Consider the following 26,033-nt stretch of genomic DNA (forward strand, 5'->3'; position numbering starts at 1 on the left):
TAGAGCAGGCAGAGGGAGAAGCAGACTCCCCGCTGAGCAGGGAGCCCGATGCGGAACTCGATCCCAGGACCCTGGGATCATGACCTGAGCCGAAGGCAGACGCCCAACTGACTGAGCCGCCCAGGTGTCCCGTGAGGTGGTATTTCATCATGGTTTTGTTATGTATTTCCCTGATGATGAGTTGATGTTAAGAATCTTTTAATCTTTTCATGTATCTGTTAGCCATCTGGATGTCTTCTTTGGAAACATGTCTGTCTATTCCTGTCTTTTGCCTATTTCTTAACTGGATTATTTGTTGTTTGGGTGTTGAGTTTGATTAGTTCTTTATTTTATAGATTTTAGATACTAACCCTTTATCAAACATGTCATTTGCTAATATCTTATCCCATTATGTAAGCTGCCTTTTAGTTTTATTGATATTTTCCTTTGCTGTGCAGAAGCTTTTTATCTTGATGAAGCCCCAGTAGTTCATTTTTGCTTTTGTTTCTCTTGTCTCCATAGACATGTCTAGTAGGAAGTTGCTGCGGCTAAAGTCAACGAGGTTGCTGCCTGTGCTCTCCTCTAGAATGTTGATGGTTTCCTGTCTCACATTTAGGTCTTTCATCCATTTTGAATTTATTTTTGTGTATGGTGTAAGAAAGTGGTCCAGTTTCACTCTTCTACATTTTACTGTCCAGTTTTCCCAACACCATTTGTTGAAGAGACTGTCTTTTTTTCCATTGGATATTCTTTCCTGCTTTGTTGAAGATTAGTTGACCATATAGTTGTGGCTTCATTTCTGAGTTTTCTATTCTGTTCCATTGATCTAAGTGTCTGTTTTTGTGCCAGTACCATACTGTCCTGATCACTACAGCTTTGTAATATAGCTTGATGTCTGGAATCATGATGCCTCCAGCTTTGCTTTTCTCTATCAAGATTGCTTTGGCTGTTTGGGGTCTTTGGTGGTTCCATACAAATTTTAGGATTGTTTGTTCTAGCTCTGGGAAGAATGCTGTTGGTATTTTGATAGGGATTGCATCAAATGTGTAGATTGCTTTGGGTAGTGTAGACATTTGAACAATATTTGTTTTTCCAATCCGTGAGCATGGAATGTCTTTCCATTTCTTTGTGTCATCTTCAATTTCTTTCATCAGGGTTTTATAGTTTTTAGAGTACAGATCTTTTACCTCTTTGGTTAGGTTTATTCCTAGGTGTCTTACGGGTTTTGGTCCAATTGTAAATGGGATCAGTTCCTTGGTTTCTCTTTCTGCTTCTTCATTATTGGTGTATAGGAATGCAACATATTTCTGTATGTTGATTTTATATCCTGCAACTTTGCTGAATTTGTGTATCAGTTCTAGCAGTTTTTTGGTAGAGTCTTTCAGGTTTTCTACATAGAGAATCATGTCATCTGCGAATAGTGAAAGTTTGACATCTTCCTTGCTGATGTGGATGCCCTTTATTTCTTTGTGTTGTCTGATTGCTGAGGCTAGGACTTCCAGTACTATGTTAAATAACAGTGGTGAGAGTGGACATCCCTGTCCTGTTCCTGACTATAGAGGAAAAGCTCTCAGTTTTTCCCCATTGAGGTTGATATATATGTGTGGGTTTATCCTGGGTGGTCTGTTTTATTCCTTTGATCTATGTGTGTGTTTTCATACCAGTACTATACTGTTTTGATTATTGTATCTTTGTAGTATAGTGTGAAATCCAGGAGCATGATACCTCCAGCTTTGTTCTTCTTTCTCAAGATTGCTTTGGCTATTCAGGGTTATTTGTGGTTCTGTATAAGTTTTAGGATTCTTGTTCTACCTCTGTGAAAAATGCCATTGGTATTTTCTTTTTTGTTGTTGTTGTTGTTCTTTTGATATCAGGGTAATTCTGGCTTCATTAAATAAGTTTCAAAGTGTTCCCTTCTCCAATTTCTTGGAAGTTTGGGAAGGATTGGCATTTATTCTTTAAATATTTGGTAGAATTTGGGAGTAAAGCCATCTAATCCTGAGCTTTTCTTAGTTGGGAGATTTTTGATTACTGCTTCAGTGTTTTTGCTAGTTATAGGTCTGTCAGGTTTTCTGTTTCTTAATGATTCAGGCTTCGTAGGTGGTTGTGTTTCTAGGAAATCATGCATTTCTTCTAGGTTATCCAATTTGGTATATAAGTTTTCATGGTAGTCCCTTATAATTATTTTAATTTTTGAGGCATCAGTTGTAATTTGTTTTCTTTCATTTCTGATTTTATTCACTTCTTTTCTTCTTAATCTAGCTAAAAATTTGTCACTTTTGTTTATCTCTTCAAAAAAACCAACTCTTAGTTTCATTGATTTTTTTTTTTCTATTGTTATTCTAGTCTCTATTTCTTTTATTTCTGCTCTAATTTTATTATTTCCTTCCTTCTGGTAGTTTTGTAGTTTGTTTGTTCTTCTTTTGCCTATTCCCTTAGTTGTAAAATTAGGTTGTTGATTTGAGATCTTTCTTGTTACTGAATGTAAGCATTCATAGATATAAATTTCTCCCTTAGCATGACTTTTTTTGTTCCCTGTAAGCTTTGGTAGGTTGTATTCTCATTTTCATTCAGTCTTAAGTTTTTTCTAATTTCCCTTGTGATTTCTTCTTCATTTCATTGGTTGTTTAAGTCTATTGAGGGGTGCCTGGGTGGCTCAGTCAGTTGAGTTTCTGACTCCTGATTTCAGCTCAGGTCATGATCTCAGAGTCATGAAATCGACCCCCCACATTGTGCTCCGCAGTGGGCATGGAGCCTACTTAAGATTCTCTCTCTCCCTCTCCCTCTGCCCTCCGCCCTGCTTTTGTGCTCTCTCTGTATAAACAAACAAACAAATAAATAAATAAGTGAAATCAAATCTACTCAGACTAAATTTGTGGCCTAACATTGGGTCTATCCTGGAAAATGTGCCATGTGCCCTTGAGAAGAATGTGTATTCTGTTATTGGGTAGACTGTGCTGTATATGTCTCTTGGTTTATTGTGTTGTTAAAGTCCTCTATTTCTTACTTTCATCCGGTTCTATCCATTTTTGAGAAGAGGTCTTGAAGTCTCCAACTATTATTGTAGAGCACTATCTTACCTTCAATTCTCTTAAATTGATGGTCTGTTATTATTGTTATATTTTCTTGCGGTATTGGATTTTTAATTAATGTATAATGTCTTTCTTTGTCTTTTGTAACTTTTTAAATTTAAAGTCGGTTTCGTTATAACCACCCCTGCTCACTTTTGGTTACTATTTGTATGGAATATCTTCTGTCATTTCACTTTCTACCTGTTTGTGTCTTTGAATCTAAAGTGAGTCTCTCCTGGACAGTATATAGTTGGATTCTTTCTATCCATTCTTCCAATCTCTGTCTTGTGATTGGAGTTTCATCCATTTACATTTAAAGAAATTACTTATAAGGAGGGGCTTTTGTTATTTTATTGTTTGTTTTATATATACACCTCATAGTTTTTTTTTGTCCCTCATTTCCTGAATGTTGTGTTTAAGACTGACAAACTTTTCTCCCCAGTTCTACATTCTAAAGGAATTTATCATGTAGCAGAGTTCACAAATCAGTGGACTGTGAGCTGGATATGGCCAGAAATGTGTTGCATAAGGATGAATTAATTGCCAATATTTAACAATTTTAAATAAAAATCTGGATTTCTGACTTTTCTTGAAAAATCTGGAAACATTTGGTCAGTATTCCTGCTAAGCAACAATCATTTGGAGCTAAGTGGCCATTGCCACCTTTAGACATTGGGGCGTGTATTCTCCAGTTTGACATAGTCCACACACTTCCTTATTTTCTACCTTATCCTGTGTGTCAAGTTGTCACTTGTCTTTTTTTGTGTTGTTATTATTCGTAGAGCAGATATAAGGGGAAACTAAATGTTTATGGCACCCACATTTCTTTTTTAAAAGTGAGAGAATGTAAGCTAGACTGAGAGGGCATTTCAAGAAAATAAGAGAGAACAAATTTCTTTGTGATGGAAATAAAAGATTCTGGTGTGTTTAATATACAAAGTGTGTCTGTGTCAAATGAATACAACTTACAAGCTCATTATAAAGCAAAATAAAGGAGAAACTGTGGCTAGTATACAGAAAAGTGATGTCATGAAAACTTAACTGAATAAAATAAGCAATCCTGTTATAAAATGCAATTTTATAGTTATATATTAAGGAAAAAGATTGCCCAGGAGTCAAACACTTTTACAGATGACAGTTTACAAAAGAGTATCTATTGAGAGAGGCACAAGATGTGTTCTTAAGTTTCAAATGCAAATCTAATCCGAAATGCTGTTGTTTGGCACATTGAAGATATGGTTGGTAATTTATTGGACGGGTTGCTTTAAAAGGGGTTATTTGTTTTTTTGTTTTTAAAGATTTTATTTATTTATTTGACAGAGAGAGACACAGCGAGAGAGGGAACACAAGCAGGGGGAGTGGGAGAGGGAGAAGCAGGGAGCCTGATGCGGGGCTTGATCCCAGGACCCTGGGATCATGACCTGAGCCGAAGGCAGACGCTTAACGACTGAGCCACCCAGGCGCCCCAGGGGAGTTATTTGTTCTTTGTTGTTGTTGTTGCATAGACAGATGTAATACTGCCCAGTAAAGCATATTTATTGGTGGTGTCAATGAGAATTTTGATACGACAGAACTTTTGAACACTGTTGCTGTGTTTTACAAGTTTAATATTGATTGGTCAGCATAATTTGTGTGACTACAGAAGGTATTTCTGCAATAGTTAGTTATTAAAATAAATCTTGATTTGAAATTTAAATACAAGGTTGAAGTGTTTTTTAAGAGTATAAGATGTCTATTAATTGTATCATTTACCAGGAAGCACTTTGTGCTAAAAAGTTAAAACTCAAACATGTGGATGTGTTAATAATACATGTATGGATGGATAATCTTCTGTGGCTTCAACAGAGATTATTGCTTTGTTGGGTAAATTTGATGCATAATACAGTAGTTGCATCTATTTCTTGGAGGTTAGGGGGCTTATTGGATGAGGTGCTGTTAAAGGTTGGGGTGTCCTGAAGGCCGACTTTTAAGATGGTGTTTAGTGTGCACATAGTTTATTGAGGGGTGCTCTTAGGATCAGTGCCTATGAGGGGAGGAAGAAAAGGATGCTGGACTAGGTAAAGGAGAAATTGGGCTAATGTAGAGTTGCAAGGCCTCAGCTTACCGCACCGGGAACTCTGAAGCTGGGATGGTCCTTCAGAATTGTTTTCGGTTAGAATAAGATGGCCATGTCTTGTAGCCTGGTGTTGAGTAGTCTTGGATGCCACCTGCCCTGGAAAGGGGGCATAATCTTGGGTGAGATGGCTCTCTTCAGGGTAATTCCTAAAGAGCAACCTGGAAATAAATACTTCAGTCCTGAAGGGGAGATCTGTATGATGCAACACAGCATTCATGACAAGGTGCTAAATAAAGAGATATTTTTTGAACTGTTGAAAGAATTCAACGTGCTCATATCATCCACGGGAAAATTTCTGCCTCAGCTCAAAGACTTGACCTCTTTGGTGACTATGACAACCCATATTAACACTCTGAATCTCTCTCTCTCTGCAAATGCATTCATAAGTAATTACAGAAATGAAAATTGTAATTCATATGTTCTTAGTGAAGTAATTTCTTTGGGAAACTCATTTGGCAAAGAGTAATCTGACTCACTTCTCTATGCTTAAATTGGCTTCCAGAGATAGAAGTGATTACCTAAACTACATATTCAAAGATTGAATTCGTAAAATGTTTTGTCATTTCCAACATTATGATAATGAAAAACTATTTATTTTGCCTTTCTCAATTAATACTACTAATGTGAAAGAAGAACAACAAATTGAACTGTAGTATAATGTGGTATTGAATTCTAATTAGACAACTTAGGCATATCAGATGTAGTGGCCATTAATTGCTTTTGGTCAGATGCCATTCATTCATTCCACTTTCCAACTGACATCTCTTGATAACAGTACTCAAATTTTCATGTAGGCATCTACTTTTTCCTGTCAACCCATGTGGATATTGACATATTGGTATAGAAAAGTTTCAGGTTTCTATTTCCCAATCAACAGAGAAATCAATTTCAAAAGGAAAATTTGATAAATTAAGTGTTTTTATTTTTAAATTTCAAATTTAAAGTATAGCTTCTGTTTTCTTACCTGTTTGTACTATGTTGTTAACAATGCTTATACCATTGTTCAGTTAATAATAAGGTTTCAGGGACGCCTGGGTGGCTCAGTCGTTGGGCGTCTGCCTTCGGCCCGGGTCGTGATCCCGGGGTCCTGGGATCTGGCCCCACATCGGGCTCCCTCCTCTGCAGGAAGCCTGCTTCTCCCTCTCCCACTCCCCCTGCTTGTGTTCCCTCCCTCGCTGTGTCTCTCTCTGTCAAATAAATAAATAAATAAAATCCTTAAAACTAATAATAATAAGGTTTCATTATATATCTGGCAGTTACTTTTTCTTATAGTCTGTTTCACTCATTTATGTTACACACTTGGCATCTGTAGACAGTAGAGGAAGTTGCATTATAAAATGGACAATGATAATTTTATAGCAAAAGAATATATTTTATATAGAGAAGTTTGTTTTAGCAATAAAAGCTAAGTGTGCAGAACTTAACTTAGATAGTGAATGCAGTTCTGCTATGTACTTTAAGCTAATGTTGTATAGACCTAGGCTTCTGATGATGCACCTTGATGCAAGGATAAAATTTTGAATACATTGATAAATGGATGGAAATACCATGTCTCTCAAGTGATCTTTTTTTTTTTTTTTTTTTTTTAATTTCACCTTTTCTAGTCAAGCTTCATTAGAAGTTAGTGTGCAGACAATTCTAGGTGACACACTTAGGAGATCCTGGTGATATGTGGTGGTACAATAAAGGAAGACCATATGCTTTAAATTATACAAAAGCAGTTAGATGGCTTGATATTCTGTTATTATGGGTGATTTTTCCTGAAATTGTTAGATTATGTCTGTTTACTCTCTGACTTTATCATTTAAGTAAACTTGTCAAAAGATAAAATAAGATTAATTTGGCATGCCTTTTTCTGAACAGATTCTTGCTGTTTTATGTTAATGCTTCTCAGATTTTAATGTGTATATGAATAGCTCAAGATCTTGTTAAGATAGAGATTCTAATTCAGTAGGTCTGGGGTGAGGCTTGAGATCTGCATTTCTAATAAGCTTTCCATGTGATGCTGATGATGTTTGTCTGTGGACCACACATTGAGTAGCCACGTTAGGGAGTCTGTTGCTCTCTTAAAAAAAAAAAAAAATCAAAGTTTTCCTTCTTCAGTCTTCATCACCCCTTCAGTTTTCTGTATGTAATTTATTAAAGATTTCTATAACTTAAAAGTCTCATTTATAAATCTAGGGGTCCTGAACTCTTTTACAACAACTAAGTTACTATTACGTCTTCTCACCTTGAGCTTTAATTCTTTCTTTTCAAAATTTTTATCTATTTTATTTTTTATTCTATAAACATACCATGACTATAATAAAAATTTTAAAAGAAAAAAGATCATATGTGGGGCGCCTAGGTGGCTCAGTTGTTAAGCGTCTGCCTTCGGCTCAGGTCATGATCCCAGGGTCCTGGGATCGAGCTCCACATCGGGCTCCCTGCTCAGCGGGAAGCCTGCTTCTCCCTCTCCCACTCCCCCTGCTTGTGTTCCCTCTCTCGCTGTGTCTCTTGGTAAAATAAATAAATAAAATCTTAAAAAAATAAAAGGAAAAGAAAAAAGATCATATCTAATCTTACACTTAAGATATCTTGTTATTGGTAAAATGGCTCAGACCCTTCCTTTTAGGATTAATCAGTTACTGTTCATACCAGTGAAAAGAATATCAAATCAAATAATCAAACTAAGAGATTTTGAATTGGAACAAGACTACCAAGATAGTCAGAAACCTTGAGATAAAGTGATCTAGAAAAGTCAATGTAACATAAAAATATGAACAAGATTGTAGGAGATCAGATTGACATTGCCAAACTAAAGTCAAGAGTAGAGAAAAGCAAAATCAGGTTTCTGAAGTCAAGATCAGAATTTTTGGAAGTCAGAATTAGATACAAGGAAAGCAGTTTGTTTAGTCTCATCAAGTTTAAAAAAAAAGAGGGGGGGAACAGAAAGCCTTACAGGTTAACCACTTTGTTCCCAACCTTCCTATTATATAAGACCTGTTGTTGTTTTATTAGTAGTTTTTGAATTCACTGTTGAGTATTACAATAAAATGTTTTAGAGCTCTCTCAATTCTACACATTAAATGAATTCTAGAAAACTTCTGTTTAGAGAAAATCTGATACAGTAAATAGTAGTTTTCCATAGACTTAACATTAAAAAATAAAAATGACTTACCTCCAAAAAGTTTTTGGCTCTAAAATACAGTACAGTCATATTTAGGAATGCAGCATATTATTTATTTATTTATTTGAGGGGGCGGGGACACATGAGCAGAGGGAGAGAGTGAGGGAGAAGCAGACTCCCCACTGAGCAGAGCCTGACTCAGGGCTCGATCCAAGGACCCTGGGATCATGACCTGAACTGAAGGCAGGCGTTTAACCCAACTGAGCCACCCAGGCGCCCCAGGAATGCAGCATATTTTTTAAATCATATGTTTAAATGAAATTTATTCTTCTGATAATATAATAACAAGTACTTGAGTGGCTTGCAGAAATGGCATGCTGAGATGAGTGAGATAATATCCTGAAAATCCAGGGAAAGAGACAGATATAATATTGAAGACCTAATACTCTCAACACTAATTCCTTCCTGGGATAGATCTAAAAGGTTATCACCAGACACTAAGAAGTAAAAGCAAACATCTACTGGCTCCTGGGATTTAATTTAATCATGCTTACATGGATATTCTCATCTAACAGCCACTGTCAAAGCTGACTGTCGGGTAAGAATTATCACCATGGTTCTTTCGTCTCCTTTCCCATTTCAGGTCAGATACCCATACAACATACTTCGTAGGGCATCCATTAGAATTTTTTGTTTTAATAAAAATTGTTAATGAGTTTATTAGAAAAAAATAGTTCCAGTCTGTAGGAAAGGAAGTTGGTACAGAATATATACTCAGTTCTTGCATCTTCACTGTATTTGGTTTGGATAGATGGTTTATGTGTTTTTCCCCCCCCGGCGGGGTGGGGGGGGAGTTGGTTTTAGGGTGTTTGAGATGGGAAGAGGAATTAAAGGGATTTTTTTTAAGGTTGATTGCTTCTTGGAGACAAGAGTTCAATTTTCCTTAGCACATTGGATACATTTAAGTACATTTTATCAACAAAAATTGTGCCTGGTGCAACATGTTGTCTGGAGTCTGGTTGGAGCTTAAAAAAATATAAGAAACAGACATTCCTCTAATGAATTTACAGTCTGCTGTAGCAAGTTAAGCATATATATGATTAGTCAACTGACAGTAAAATGCAGGATATGAGAAATGCATGATAAAGTGATAAATCCTATATGAATTTAGAGGAGGGGGTGAAAGATCACTGTGGGCTCTGTTGATCAGAGAATGCTAAATGGAGGAGACGGGGACTTAGAAAATGTAGATCAGCATAGGTGAATGAATAGGAATTTCTGGCAGGAAGATTAGAGTGAGCAAAAATGTGAGCACAAGGCAGGTTTAAAGACAGTAATTTAGTCCAATTTAGTATCTTGTATGTAAAGAGCAGCATATGGAAGGCATAGGAACTTCTTTTAGGGAACTTACAAGTCTTATTGGAAAAAAGTATATGTATAAAGATAACAATATAAGATAGGGCATAGAAAATGAGGATAACTGACAAATTAGTATAGGAATTCAGCAGAGGCCTAGATCATTAATGGACTGGGAACATCAGAAAGGGTTCTTTGAAGGTGAGACTTCAGCTGGGCTTTGAAGATGGGAGAGAATTTAGTAAAGTGGAAAGGAGAAGTAAGGACATTTGTAGCAAGTAGATAGGGAGACGACATAATCTGTTCAGAATATGATTAATGGATCAGAGAGGCTGTAGCATGCATTTTATATAAAAGCTGTAATGAGATATAAAGTTAGGTAAATTGGGGTCGTTTGTGAAAATCCTTGAAAATCAAGTTAAAGGACTTTATGATATAGGCAAATAAGGACCCACTGAAGGTTTTCAAAGAGGGTAGTGACATGCTAATGGAAACATATGCAAGAAGTTGAGAGGGGTGAGATTAGAAGTAGGAAAATCAAATAAGAATCATCACTGGTGGCTCACATATGAAGTGATAAGAACCTGAATTAGGTTGATAGTAGCGGGAATGCATTCTTTCCCACCTGAGTTCCTACAGTGTATCAGTTATTTTGTCGCTGGGCATTAAAGATACAGAAATTAAATAATATATAGTCCTTGGTCTCAAGAAGATCACTGCCTAATGGGGAAGAATAGTTCATAATTATGAAATAAATACAATCAGAATATTTTGGTGTCTCCAAAGAGGGCCTAGAAAGTGGGTGATTTATAAAGATAAAACTATTCTTGCCTACATATTTGGTATTAAAATTATATTGTTTTGAGTTGTTGTACTGCCTTTTGCTGTTTTTGCTTTTTTTCAACCATGTTAGTAACTAATTTGCCAGCCCCACACTATCTTCAGAACCTATCTTTTTTTAAACATTTCCACAGTAAAGCCATGAACTATCCAGATAAGTTCTTGCCATAAACTATACAAATAAGGAATCTTACTCTCAGAGATTCCAGTATAGGAAATTGAGGGAAGTGATGATAATGAAAGAACATGAAAAATAATAGTTGCAGACTTCAGTACCCCACTTTCAGCAAGCCAGACAGAAAATCTACAAGGAAACTTTGGACTTGAACCATATGTTAGATCAAATGGACCCAATAGACATTTATAGAAGAACATTCCATCCAACAGCAGCAGAATACACATTCTTCTCAAGTGCACATGGAATATTCTCCAGGATAGATAATATCATAAAATAAGTTTTAGCAAATTTGAGAAGATTGAAATCATACCAAGTATCTTTTCCATTCACAATGGAATGAAACTAGAAGTCAGTAAGAAGAGGCAAGCAGGAAAATCTACAAATTTTCAACAGGAGTGTTTAATTAACAACACACTCTGAAACAGCCAATGGGTCAAAGCAGAAATCAAAAGGGAAATAAAAAATATCTCAAAACAAATGAAAATGGAAACAACACCCCCAAATCTGTGGGATGCTGCAAAAGCAGTTCTGAGAGGGAAGTTTATAGCAATAAATGCACATATTAAGAAAATAGATCTCAAATAAACAACCTAACTTTATACTTCAAGGAACTAGAAGAAAAGCAAACTAAGCTCAAAGTTGGCAGAAGAAAGGAAGTAACGAAGATCAGAGAGGAAATAAATGAAATAGAGACCAGAAAAACAATAGAAAAGATCAATGAAATGAAGAGGTAGTTTTTTTTTTAAAGATAAAATTGATACAACTTTAACTAGGCTAAGAAAAGAGAAGACTCAAAATTAGAAATGAAAGAGGAGACATTACATCTGACATCACACAAATATAAAGGAGTATAAGAGAATATTATGAACAATTACATGCCAACAAATTAGATAAACTAGAAGAAATGATAAAATCTTAGAAACATACAACCTACCAGGACTGAATCAGGAAGAAATAGAAAATCTGAACAGAAAGTAATGAGTAGGGAGGTTGGATCAGTAATCAAAAACTTCCCAACACAGAAATGCCAGGGATCAGATGGCTTGACTGGTGAATTTTACCAAACGTTCAAAGAATTAATGCCAGTCCTTCTCAAACTCTTCCAAAAAACCGAAGAGGAGGGAATACTTCCAAACTCATTTTATGAGGCCAGCGTTACCTGATAACAAAGCCAGATGAGGGCACTGTAAGAAAACTATAGACCAATATTCTTTTTTCCCCGAAATTTTTATTTAAATTCTAGTTAGTTAACATGTAGTGTTTCAGGAGTAGAATTTGTGATTCACCACTTATATATAATACCCAGTGCTTATCATAACAAGTACCCTCCTTAATACCCATCACCCATCTAGACCATCCCCCACCCACTTCCCTCCATCAACCCTTATAGTTCTCTATTGTTATTCTCTCTCTCTTTTTTTCTCTTCCCATATTTTCATCTGTTTTGTTTCCTAAATTCCACGTATGAGTGAAATCATGTGGCATTTGTATAGACCAGTACTCTTGATGAATATATATGCAAACATTTGCAACAAAATATTAGCAAACCGAATTCAACAACACATTAAAATGGTTAAACAGCATTACCAAGTGGGATTTATCCCTGGGATGCAAAGGTTAAACAGCATTACCAAGTGGGACTTATCCCTGGGATGCAAGGATGGCTCACTATATGCGAAGCAATAAATGCGGTTGATATAGTACACTAATAGAATGAAAGATAAAAATCATGATTTTATGTGAGGGATGGGCAAAATAGGTGAAGGGGATTAAAGTATACAAACTTTTGTTATAAAATAAATGAGACGCAGGGATACAATGTCTGTCACAGGGAATATAGTTAGTAATATGTAGTATGTACGTAGTATAGTGACAGATGGTAGCTAGATTTAGCATGGTGATCACTTTGGAATGTATATAACTGTTGAATCACTATATTGTACATCTGAAACTAATATAATATTGTATCTCAACTGCACAAAAAATCATTATTCTCCCAAGAGATGCAGAAAAAGTGTTTGACAAATTTATATCCTTTCATGATACAAAACCCTCGACAAATTGTGTATAGAAGGAACATACCTGTACGTCTGAGGATTAAATTAATTTGTGTAATATTCCTGGGACATAATAAGCATTCAGTAGACTTTGGCTATTATTACTTTTGAAGAAGTATTGAAACTAATATTTTATCAAGTTGAGCCATGTATCTACAGAATAGAATTCATGTTCACCATTTTATATAAGGCTAGTAGTACTGGACATGATTGAGATACTACATTTAGCTTCTTAAGCAGTTTTGTGAGCATCACTTGCTCATTTATTGTGCAGTTGTGAGCTGTGCCTTAGAGTAAATTACAGGACAATTTTACTAACTCTGAGCCATTTACAGGCATTGAAGTGATGATTACTAAAATGCTATTTAGCATGAGCAGTGAGTATATGTCAGCAAGAGGCAACGTGAGGTGTATTGGAATGAGTCCTTGCTACTAACTGAATGACCTCAGACAAGTCATTTAGCTTCTCAGGGCCTGTGAAAAGCAGAATAATGGCCCCTAAGGTCCATCCATATCCTAATTCCTGGAAGTGTTAATATGTTACCTTACATGGCAAAAGGGATTATGTATATGTAATTAAAGCTATTAATCAGTTGAATATAAAATAAGGATATTATCCTTGATTATCTGGGTGTGCCCAGTATAATCACACGAGCCCTTAAAAGCAGAAGAGGTATGCAGAGTGAAGTCAGATACATTCAAAGCACAAACACTGGTCAAAGGGAATTCAGGCGGCATCTAGGAGCTGAGAACAAATCCCAGTTGAAGGCCAGTAAGGAAATGAGACCTCAGTTCCCACAGCCTTACAGAACTGATTTTTGCCAATCCCTGAATAACCCTAGAAGGAAATTCTCCTCTAAAGCCCCCAGATAAGAGCCCAGGCCAGCCAATACCTTGACTTGGCCTTTTGAGACCCTAAGCACAATTCCCAGGTGAGCCTGCCTAGATTTCTGACCTACGGAATTGTGAAATAATAAATGGGGTTTTTTTTTTTTTTAAGATTTTATTTATTTATTTTAGAGAGAGAGCGTGTGAGTGAGGGGAGGGGCAGAGGGAGAGAGAGAATCTCAAGCAGACGCCACGCTGAGAATGGATCCCACGACCCTGAGATCGTGACCTGAGCCAAAACCAAGAGTCGGGTGCTTAACTGACTGAGTCATCCAGGTGCCCCAATAAATGGGTGTTTTAAACTGCTAAATTTGTGATAATGTGTTACAGCAACAAAAGAAAACCAAAGCCTCCAGTGCTTCTGTAAATGAGGGGGTGGAGAAGGTTTGAATAAATAAACTTTAAGGTTTCTTCTAGCTCTAAATCCTATGATTGTGGGATTCTCATTAAGCTGCTAGTTTGTGAACTGAAGTCTAACAGCCATAAATAGGATGGCCACATAACACACACACACACACAAAATACTTTACGAGATCCATATCTTTAAAGGTTATATATGGCAAAGCTACAGGTTGGGGGACTCTCTAATGCCAGATCAACTAGATTGCTAAGTGGGTTTTTTCAACTGCAAAGCGAATAGTTGCAGCCAAAGCTGGGTTCTTCAGGTGTAGCCTAAAATTAGGGTTCAATGAAAAGGTTACTTTCTATGTGTAGATTATTTATACCCTTAAGTAGAAAATGGTTGTTATTATCAAACCAGAAGATCAGTGATGTCTGTATGCCTACCAGCATTATAACAATTTATCGTTCTTAGTCCTTCAAGGATTATCAGTTATATACCCTATATTTCTAACACATAACAGATTCTCAGAATTCATTATATTTGGCTAACTTGTCCTTTGTTTTTTATGAAACTAACTCCAAGCAGCAGAGATTTTGATATTACCTGTAAATGAGTACTTAGTACATTCCTCAGAAATGTAACAGTGTTTTTAGAGCAATCTCCAGGGTTCTCTGTGCAAGGTGACAGTGAGTTCATGACAGTTCTAACTGGCCTTCCCATCCTCCTCTAGCACTTATGCGAAGTAATGCCCAATTTCCTTTATTTTCTTATTTTTTTTAATTTTTATTTTTTTAAAAGATTTTGTTTATTTATTTGACAGAGAGAAAGAGACAGCGAGAGCGGGAACACAAGCAGGGGGAGTGGGAGAGGGAGGAGCAGGCTTCCCGCCGAGCAAGGAACCTGATGTGGGACTCGATCCCAGGACCCTGGGATCATGACCTGAGCCCAAGGCAGACGCTTAACGACTGAGCCACCCAGGTGTCCCTCTTATTTTTTAAAAACAGCTTTATTGAAGTGTAATTGATATAAAATTCAATGCATATATTTAAAATAAGTGGACAATTCAATAAGTTTTGACACATATATAAACGATAGGTACCATACATTCATGTATAGACACACATTTGTTTTTTTTTAATTTTATTTTTTAAAGATTTTATTTATTTATTTGAGAGAGAGAGACACAGCCAGAGAGGGAACACAAGCAGGGGGAGTGGGAGAGGGAGAAGCAGGCTTCCCGCTGAGCAGGGAGCCCGATGTGGGGCTCGATCCCAGGACTCTGGGATCATGACCTGAGCCGAAGGCAGCCGCTTAACCGACTGAGCCACCCAGGCGCCCCTTAATAGTGTCTTGATAAAATGAATTGGGAAGTGTTCGCTCTTCTATGTCTGGAAGATATTGTATAGAATCAGTGTTAATTCTTTCTTAAGTATTTGGTAGAATTATTCAGTGAAACTATTTTGGCCTGGAACTTCTTTTTTAGGAGTTTTAATTTTTTAAATTTTTTTCATGAGTTTTTAAATTACAAATTCAATGTCCTTAACAGTTGTAGGGTTATTCAAATTATATATTTTATACTGATGAATTGTGTTAGTTTTGTGCTTTTGGGGGTATTGGTCCATTTCATCAAACTTGTTAAATTTATGTATGTGGAATTGCTCATAGTGTTCTCTTGTCCTTTTGATGTATGCAGGGTCTGTAATGATATCCTGTTTCATTCCTGATATTGGTAATTTGAGTCTGGTCTCTTTTTATCTCACAGTCATATGGTTATCAATTTTTATATATATATTTTTTAATTTGAGTATAATTGACCACACACTGTTTATTAGTTTCAGGTGTACAACATAGTGATTCAGTATCTTTATACCATTATGCTTTGTTCACCACAAATGTCGCTACAGCTGTCACCATACAACGCTCTTACAGTATCAGTGATCATATTGATGCTATTCCTTTTATTCCTGTGACTTCATTCCATAACTGGAAGCCTGTATCTCCCACTCCACTTCACCCATTTTGCCTGTTTACCCACCCCTTCCCCCTCTGGCAACTGTCAGTTATCTGTATTTAGAGGTGTTACTCTGCTTTTTGTTTATTCACTTTTTTAAAAAAATTTTATTTATTTAGTTTTTCTTTTTTTTTATTATGTTATGTTAATCACCATACATTACATCATTAGTTTTTGATGTAGTGTTCCATGATTCATTGTTTGCGTATAACACCCAGTGCTCCATGCAGAGCGTGCCCTCTTTAATACCCATCACCAGGCTAATCCATCCCCCACCCCCCTCCCCTCTAGAACCCTCAGTTTGTTTCTCAGAGTCCATAGTCTCTCATGGTTCGTCTCTCCCTCCGATTTTCCCCCCTTCATTCTTCCCTTCCTGCTATCTTCTTCTTCTTCTTTTTTTTTTTTTTAACATATGATGTATTATTTGTTTCAGAGGTACAGGTCTGTGATTCACTTTTTTCTGTTTTTAGATTCCACATGTAAATGGAATCATGTGGTATTTGTCTTTCTCTGTCTGAATTATTTCACTTGGCATAATACTCTCTAGGACCATCTGTGTTGTCACAAATGGCAAGATCTCATTCCTTTTTTATGGCTGCTTAATATTCCATTGTAGATATCTATATCTATATCTATATCTATACATATATATCTATATATATCTATTGATGGACACTTAGGATGCTTCCATATCTTGGCTATTGTGAAATATGCTTCAGTAAACACAGGGGTGCATATATCTTTTTGAATTAATGTATTTTTTCTCCTTTGGATAAATATCCAGTAGTGGAATTATTAGATCATATGGTATTTCTATTTTTAATTTTTTAAGGAACCTCCATACTGTTTTCCATAGTGGCTGCACCAGTTTGCATTCCCACCAACAGTGCACAAGGGTTTCTTTTCTCCACTTCCTCACTAACACTTGTTATCTTCTTATTTGAGCCATTTGACAGGTATAGGCTGATATCTCATTGTAGTTTTGATTTGCATTTCCCTGATAAGTGATGTTGAGCATCTTTTAATGTATCTGTTGGTCATCTCTATGTCTTTTCTGTTATATATTTTTTGAAGAACCAACTTCAGCTTTTCTATTGATTTTTTTCTATTGTTGTTTTAAAATTTTATTAATTTCTGTTCTTTTTTAGAAGATTTTATTTTAGAGACTAGAGAAAGAGAGAGCGCGCACACAAGCAGGAGGAGGGTCAGAGTGGGAAGGAGAGGGAATCTCAAGCAGACTCTGTGCTGAGCAGGGAGCCTGATGTGGGGCTAGATCCCAGGACCCTGGGATCGTGACCTAAGCTGAAGGCAGATGCTTAACTGACTGAGGCCACCTGGACACCCCTGGTCCTAGTGCCTTTTATCTTTACTTTTATTGATTCACTTTGTAGCCTTTCATTGTAAGAAATTTAGCTATGATTATTACTAATAAAAAAGAAGATATAAACCTGTACACACACATAGACACATACACACACAGCTACAAAGCACAAGAAGCAAAACCTAATAGAACTAAAAGAAGAAATAAGCAAGTCCACAATTAGAGTTGGAGACCTCAACACTCTCTGTCAAAAATTCATAGAAATAGAAAAAAACCAGCTAAGATACATACTCATCAACTCTCAGGATCTAACTGACATTTACAGTAGACTTCATCAAACAGCAGCAGAACACACAATCTTTCCAAGTGTCCATAGAATATATGTTGAAATAGACTATATTCTGGGCCAAAAAAAAGAAAGAAAGAAACTTAAAAGAAATAAAAACATAGAGTGTTTTCTCTGGTAACACAGATCAAATAGAAATCAATACCAGAAAGATAATTGAGTTAAACTGAAAACAATACATCAAAATTTGTGGCATACAGATATAGCAGCACACTAAGCGGGCAGTTTTTTTTTTTTATCATTAAAGGTTTACATTAGGAAAGAAGAGAAGTCGGGGCACCTGGGTGACTCAGTTGGTTGGGTGTCTGCCTTTGGCTTAGGTCATGATCCCAGGTTCCTGGGATCAAGCCCCACACTGGGCTCCCTGCTCAACAGGGAGCCTGCTTCTCCCTCTCCCACTCCCCCTGCTTCTGCACTCACTCGCTCTCTCTCTGTCAAATAAAATATTTTTTTTCAAAAAGGCACTAGGACCAAAGTCTGAAGGAAGGACACCAGGAACAAGCTTCCAAGAGTTCCTTCCCATTAGAGTTGCACAGGACATGCTTAATTCCTCTAGCAGTGAGTATGACATGTGTGAACTGTTGTTTATCAGGGAACTCATTAGAGTCTAAGTCCCTCAGGCTTTACATGGGGATGCTCACGTAGGTACCCCTCCCTAGTGCATACCAAGATTCCAGATACCATTTTGTTTGTGCAGTCTAGACATAGTGAGCCACCCTTAGTATTAATGGAATGCTTTATATCAGTGTAGGGAACTGTTTACCAGCCAAGTGACCAGATGTCAGCCAAGGGCCAACTTTTCAAGCAGGCCTTTCTTTTTTTAAGCTTTTATTTAAATTCCATTTAGGTAACATCCAGTGTAATAGTAGTTTCAGGTGTACAATTTAGTGTTTCAACACTTCCATACAACACCTGGTGCTCCAAGTACACTCCTTAATCCCCATCACCTGTTTCACACGATCCCCCCCACCCCGCCACCTCCCCTCTGGTAACCATTAGTTTGTTCTCTGTAGTTAAGAGTCTGTTTCTTGGTTTGCCTCTCTCTCCCTTTTTTCCCTATGCTTGTTTGTTTTATTTCTTTAATTCCACATATGAGTGAAATCATATTGTATTTGTCTTTCTCTGACTAACTTCTTCCACTTAGCATAATACACTCTAGCTCCATCAACATCATTGCAATTGGCAAGATTTCATTCTTTTTTTTTTTTTAAAGATTTTATTTATGTATTTGAGAGAGAGAGAATGAGAGACAGAGAGCATGAGAGGGAGGAGGGTCAGAGGGAGAAGCAGACTCCCTGCCGAGCAGGGAGCCCGATGCGGGACTCGATCCTGGGACTCCAGGATCATGACCTGAGCCGAAGGCAGTCGCTTAACCAACTGAGCCACCCAGGCGCCCCAAGATTTCATTCTTTTTGATGGCTGAGTAATATTCTGGTGTGTGTGTGTGTATGTGTACCTCCTCTTCTTTATCCATTCATCAGTCGATGGACACTTGGGCAGTTTCCATAATTTGGCTATTGTAGATAATGCTGCTATAAACATTGGGGTGCATGTATCCCTTTGAATTCATATTTTTGTACTCTTTGGGTAAATACCTAGTAGTGCAATTGCTGGATCCTAGGGGAGTTCTATTTTTAACTTTTGCGGAACCTTCACACTGTTTTCCAGAGTGGCTGCACCAGTTTGCATTCCCACCAACAGTGCAAGAGGGTTCCCCTTCTCTGCTTCCTCACCAGCACCTGTTGTTTCCTGTGCACAAGGCCTTTCTAAGTATAGGCAATCTCAACCTTGCTATGTGTACTCTTTTCTGCACCCTGTGTCATTTACTGATGTATATATTCTTTCCAGAACATAAAGGTATAACTGATGTGTATACACTCTTACGGGTATAATTTCTGTAAATTAGCATTTCTAAATCCTTTTTAATATGCCTATTTCAAGATTCTGTATATGTATTTATCTACATTTTTATTCCATTACCTGAATTGCTATTTTCAGCCTCAATAATCTTGTTTTGCAGTTCTTTTCTTTTATTCTAATATAATAAATTTTAGTTTTTTCTCCTTCATTGTATCTTTTTCCTCTAACAATTGTTTCCTCTTTCAATTATATATTGATAAAATACTCATTTTTCTTTACAGCTAATGGTTTAGTCACATAGTCTGAAAGAAACAAAGAATGTAAAGGGCCATTGGCTTTCAGGAGGGCTTGTTGAGGGGCCTGTTCCTTTCCTTCAGACCCCTGAGGGTTGAGGGCTCCAGAGAAAAGGTAGAGAGGCCATCATGCCCAAGTAACAGATTCCTGAGAGCTCACAGTAAGTGAGGCCTCTGGATAGGGCATGGGTCTTAGAGAGAAGGGAAAGTTGCTGCAAGTGTGGATCCAGGAGAGGCAACAGAGGGAGCCTGGATTCACTGCCAGGGTCAGAGCCTACCTACACTGAGCTGTGAATGCCTTGAGTGGCCTGGTTGGGTGAGTGAAAGGGCTTAAAGAAATGTGGACGGCCTTAAAGAAACGTCTGCATTACTCTCTGTAGATGGAGATTATTTAGATGGTGGCATATTCCCGGCAGCAGTTCATATTACTTTATTAGATCCTAATTGTCAGTATTTATTTTGATCACATCTTTAGCATTTGTACAGATCTCTTATGGGAGGAAGAGGAATCCAATTAAAATGATTTATAGTTAACTTGAAATAATGAAAACACTTAATATGGGAGTTAAATAATTTTCCTTTGAATCACATCTATGACCACTGTTACTGTGATCCTGAATATTATTTTCACAGAAAGTCGGTACAGTACAATGGGAAAAACTCTAGGGGTAAACAGACTTGGATTCAAATCCTGAATGCTGCTTTTGTTTCTATTTTATGTGTTTTATGGCCTTTCTGAGCCTCAACTGCAAAATGAGTATGATGCAACACACTTTATGGTGTTAATATAAAAATTTAATAAGATAGTGTAAGGTGCTTAGCACACTACTTAGCATAGAAACTATACCGACCCAGTATTTGTAACCTTTCATTACCTTTTTTTTTTTTTAAGATTTTATTTATTTATTTGACAGAGAGAGACAGCGAGAGAGGGAACACAAGCAGGAGGAGTGGGAGAGGGAGAAGCAGGCTTCCTGCTGAGCAGGGAACCTGATGCGGGGCTCGGTTCCTTAACAACTGAGCCACCCAGGCACCCCATTACTTTCTTTTTTTTTTTAATTAATTAATTTATTTGACAGAGAGAGCACAAGCAGGGGTAGGGGGAGAGGGAGAAGCAGGCTCCCGGCTGATCAGGGAGCCCGATGTGGGGCTCAATCCCAAGACCCTGGGATCATGACCTGAGCTGAAGGCAGACGCTTAACCGACTGAGCCACCCAGGCGCCCCCCTTTCATTACTAAGTCTCCTTATGTTGGTATAAGAAGGTTTCCTGAAAGAGGAAATATTCTCTTCTTTCTAAGAACAGTATCTTGTATCATGCCATTAAATATTTCACATCTGTAATGTTTGAAGAAAATTTGGGCTTTTCATGGGAACAATGATTTTTATAGTTTTTAAGTTATTTTTCTCCAGAATCGATGACAGGAATGGCCAAAGTTGTTTTCCTTTCATATAGATTTCTGTGTAAAAAAGAAATCTATGTTAAATGATTTATGTAGTTGTCTTCTGATATTTGGGTAGGAATTTTTTTTCCTCTTTCTTTTTAGTTGTGAAGGAGAATTCCAGGAGAAAAGGGATAGTAAAAGTTTAAAAATCAAGCAGAACTTGAGACGAAGGCTTCTGATTCAGGATGGGTTGGCAGAGTATCAAATTGGCAAAACCTAAAGTTTCATTATTATATTAGGTGATGCTGATGGAATTGAAAATTTTATATGCACCTACTGACATTTCCAAGTTGACAGCTTCTCCAGCACCCACTCTTTTGGAGGACAAATTGACAGGATCAAAATTTAAAGTTACTCATACTCAGCAGTTTTACTCCTTGGTATTTATAGGTGGTACTTCACATGTTTACAAGGATATTTGCCAGAACATGGCTTGTAATAGTGAAACATTGAAAGCATCTTGAGTATCATCAGTAGAGGAATAGATAAGAAAAGTAAGGTATCTCTATACAATAAAATACTATGTGGGAATTAAAAAAGATAAGGTAAATCTATATGTAATGAACTCTTTAAGACATGGTATTGAGAGAAAAAGAAGCAACGTATGCATAATATGTCACTTATATATTTTATTTTTTTTAAGATTTTATTTATTTATTTGACAGAGCGAGAGAGCACAAGCAGGGGGGACAGTAGAGGGAGAGGGAGAAGCAGGCTTCCCACCAAGCAGGGAGCCCGATGCGGGGCTCAAACCCAAGACCCTGGGATCATGACCTGAGCTGAAGGCAGACGCTTAACCATCTGAGCCACCCAGGCTCCCCGTCACTTAAATATTTTAAAAACTATGTTTCTGTAAGTACAGACATGCATATAAGTGTACCAGGAAAGGACTGGAAAGGATACTTACTAATCTTAGAAGTGTCTACCTCTGAGAAAGGGACTGGGACAGGGTAGGGTCCTCAGAAACATAAGCTTTATTTTTACTATTTGCAATTTTTTATTTAAAAACTTTTAAAAAGTTTTTTTAAATTCTGGTAAAATACACATAACATAAAATTTATCATCTCAACTATTTTTAAGTGTCTAGTTCACTAGTGTTAAGTACCTTCACATTGTTTTGCAACCAATCTCCATAGCCCTCTTTTCATTCTGCAAAACTGAAGCTCCGTGACCACTGAACAATAACTCCTCAGTCCCCCTTCCCCCCAGTCCCTTGCATCCACTAATCTACTTTCTGTCTCTATGAATGACTAGTATAGGTACCCCATATTAGTGAAATTATACAGTATTTGTCTTTTTCTGACTGGTGTATTTCACTTAGCATAATGTTCTCAAAGTTCAACCATTTGTCAGAATTCCCTCTCTTTTAAAGGCTGGATAATATTCCATTGTATGTATATACTGCATTTCATTTATTCATTCATCCATTGATGGAGACTTGGGCTACTTCCACCTTTTGGCTATTGTGAATAATGCTATGAACATGGGTGTACAAATATTTCTTTGAGACCCCGCTTTCAGTTATTTTGGGTTTATACCCAGAAATAGAATTCCAGGATCATACGGAAATTCTGTTTTTAATTTTTTAAAGAAATTTGCTATATTGTTTTCCATAATGGCTGTATCATTTTACATTTCCCACCAACAGTGCACAAGGTTTCCAATTTTTTCACATCCTCGCCAACACTTGTTTTTGTTTGTTTTGATAGTAGCCATCCTAATGGCTGTAAGATGGTATCTCATTGTGGTTTTGGTTTGCATTTCCCTAATGATTTGTGATGTAGATTATCTTTTCATGTGATTATTACCATTTGTATATCTTTTTTGGAGAAAATACCTATTCAGGTTATTTGCCAGTTTTTAAATCAGGTTGTTTGCTTTTTTTGTTTCTGAGTTTTAGGAGCTCTTTATATATTCTGGATATTAACCCTGTATCAGTTTGATTTGCAATTATTTTCTCCATATTATTCCATAGAGAGCCTATTTCACTCTGTTGTATCCTTTAATACACAAAAGTTTTTAATTTTAATGTAGTCCAGTTTATTTTTGTTTTTGTTACCTCTGATTTTGGTATCATATCTAAGAAATTATTACCAAATCCAATGTTATGAAGATTTTTCCGTTTTCTTTTTTTTAAAAGATTTTATTTATTCATTTGTCAGAGAGAGAGAGAGGGAGAGCACAAGCAGGGGGAGAAGCAGGCTCCCCACTGAGCAAGGAGCCTGATGCAGGACTCGATCCCAGGACCCTGAGATCATGGCCTGAGCCGAAGGCAGACGCTTAACCAACTGGGCCACCCAGGCGACCCTCCCCTATGTTTTCTTCTAAAAGTTTTATACTTTAGTTCTTCTGTTTAGGTCATTTGACCCATTTTCAGTTCATTTTTGTATATAGTATAATATAAATGTCCAATTTCATTCTTTTGAATATGGATATCCGTTTTTCCTGACACCATTTGTTGAATAGACTGTTCTTTCCCCTACTGAATGGTCTTGACACCCTTGTTGAAAATCATTAGTTTATATATGTGACATTTTATTTCTGAATTCTATTTTATTCCATTAATGTATATATCAGTCTTTATGCCAGTACCACACTGTTTTGATTACCTTGGTAGTAAATTTTGAAACCAGGAATTGCTAGACTTTCAGCTTTGTTTGGAGTCCCTTGTGATTCCATATGAGTTTTAGGGCAGAGTTTTCCATTTCTGCAAAAAATGTCATTGGGATTTTCACAGGGTTTACATTTAATCTGTAGATTGCTTTGGTATTATTGGCATCTTAATGATATTAAGTCTTCCAATCCATGAACTATTTGCATTTTTAAATAATCAGAATATACTGTTGTACTATTTGTATAATCAAGCATAAATAAATTTTTTAAAAGGAGTTGCTGGCAGAGGGAACTGGTAAGTTTCTTTTTTCTCTTTCAGTTTTGTTGAGATATAATTTACATTCAGCACTGGATAAAGTTTAAGGTGTCTATCACAATGGCTTAAGTTGGTCAAGAGGTACAGACCTCCAGTTCGAAGATAAATAAATACTGGGGATGTAATGTATAACATGACTATAGTTAACACTACTGTGTGGTATATTTGAAAGTTACTAAGAGTAGATCATAAAAGTTCTTACCACAAGGGACTAGTAAATTTCTAATGTCAGTTCATGTGTCTTTACCGGATCTCATGTTCCAATTTTTATAAATTGGCATCAGTTCTAGAAGCAGAAGCATAAATTAGATATTAGAGAGATGATTATCTGACTATAGGTGTTCATGATAAGAAAATGTTTGTGGCTTAATAAATTAAACAAATTGAATTAAATAATTTATTGTTAACAAATAGGCTTATTTAGACATTTGATGATATTACCTAAGCTCAGATAACAGTTTTATCTTGCATGTTTTGCTCATTCGCAAATAAACTTTAGTCCCTTTGATCAAAAACCAGTTATTCTATTCATGCCATTTAAAATTGTGTCTCATTGAACAGAGAGGCTGTTGGGTTTTATTTCATGAAGATTATCTGTGAACATTTTAAGTCATCAGAAGATATTGGAAAAGCTCTACTGCTCCAAATTGACATGCTTTTACAAAGAAAGGAAGAACTGCTTGCCAAGGAGAAGATTGAAGAAATCATTTTAGGTCAGTAGGATTTCTGCAGGTTTTATTTTTTTTTACTTTTATTTTTTTAAGATTTTATTTATTTATTTGTCAGAGAGAGAGGGAGAGAGAGAGAGAGCACAAGCAGGGGGGAGCAGCAGGCAGAGGTGAAGCAGGCTCCCCGCTGAGCAAGGAGCCCCATGTGGGACTTGATCCCAGGACCCTGGGATCATGACCTGAGCCAAAGGCAGACACTTAACTGACTGAGCCACCCAGGTGTCCCTTCTGGAGGATTTAGAAAGGTGTTAATATGCATGTAATTCTTAGATGTCAGAACAGTGGCAAAATCCTTAGGTCAGTGGATCCCTTTTTCTCACTTCCTTTTTTTCTCCCTAATAACCATTAGCTATAACACCTCCCTGATCTAGATTTCACAAACTAGAATGAGAAACAGCAAAAATAGCAAAACATCAGCAAAAACAGACAAACCTCTGAGCTTCAATCTCTTGTGTAGTGAAAAATTGTGAGGTTAAAGGCCTAATTTCATGATTTCAGTGTGATCTCCAATAAGCTCTGTGTGCCTTCTGGCAAGTTAATAACATCTCTGAATCTTGTTTTTTTCTAACTATAAGACAGAGGTTGTGAAATAGCTTCCTAGTTTTTAACTTCCTTTTTAGCCCCAGCATCCTTTTTGTCGTGCAATCTTTTGTGAACCCTGTCCCAAATAAAATAGACTATAGAGTTTCTCTGTTAAAGCAGAGATGTAGAATCAAATTTCAGCATTCCCCTAACCCCCTACCTCTCTGTAGAACTCTGTACCCTGAAGAACACAGATAGTATGATCCCTTTCTTGGAAAATTCTCACCCCAATACATCCTTCCAATTCTACACATATACAGAAATATAACAGGAGTGATAGTCACTAAATGTTAATACTGGGATTTATTCTGAGTGATGGCATTTTAGGTGACTTGTTGCTTTCTTTCATTTTTTTTTTTAAAGATTTTATGTATTTTTTTTTCTTGAGAGAGAGAGAGGAGGAGAGAGAGGAGGAACAGAGGGAGAGAGACAAGCAGACTCCACGATGAGCACGAGCCTGATATGGGGCTCCATCTCACGACCTCAGTACCATGACCTGAGGCGAAATTAAGAGTCAGATGTTCAACTGACTGAGCCACTCAGGCGCCCCTACTTTCTTTATATTTTACCAGATTTGTTGAAT

The 26,033-nt window shown here is 36.8% G+C and overlaps 1 protein-coding gene across 1 annotated transcript in view; it reads left to right on the forward strand.

The window, feature by feature from the left end:
* TEX11 (testis expressed 11) overlaps positions 1 to 26,033 on the forward strand; it is a 299,352-nt gene that overhangs the window by 131,927 nt on the left and 141,392 nt on the right. Inside the window, exon 14 of the mRNA XM_032393867.1 lies at positions 24,702 to 24,853. Coding sequence (XP_032249758.1) covers positions 24,702 to 24,853 — 152 coding nt within the window. The remainder of the gene's footprint in view (positions 1 to 24,701; positions 24,854 to 26,033) is intronic.

The sequence above is a fragment of the Phoca vitulina genome, unplaced genomic scaffold, assembly GCF_004348235.1.
Source record: "Phoca vitulina isolate PV1807 unplaced genomic scaffold, GSC_HSeal_1.0 scaffold77, whole genome shotgun sequence".
NCBI classification, from domain to species: domain Eukaryota; kingdom Metazoa; phylum Chordata; class Mammalia; order Carnivora; family Phocidae; genus Phoca; species Phoca vitulina.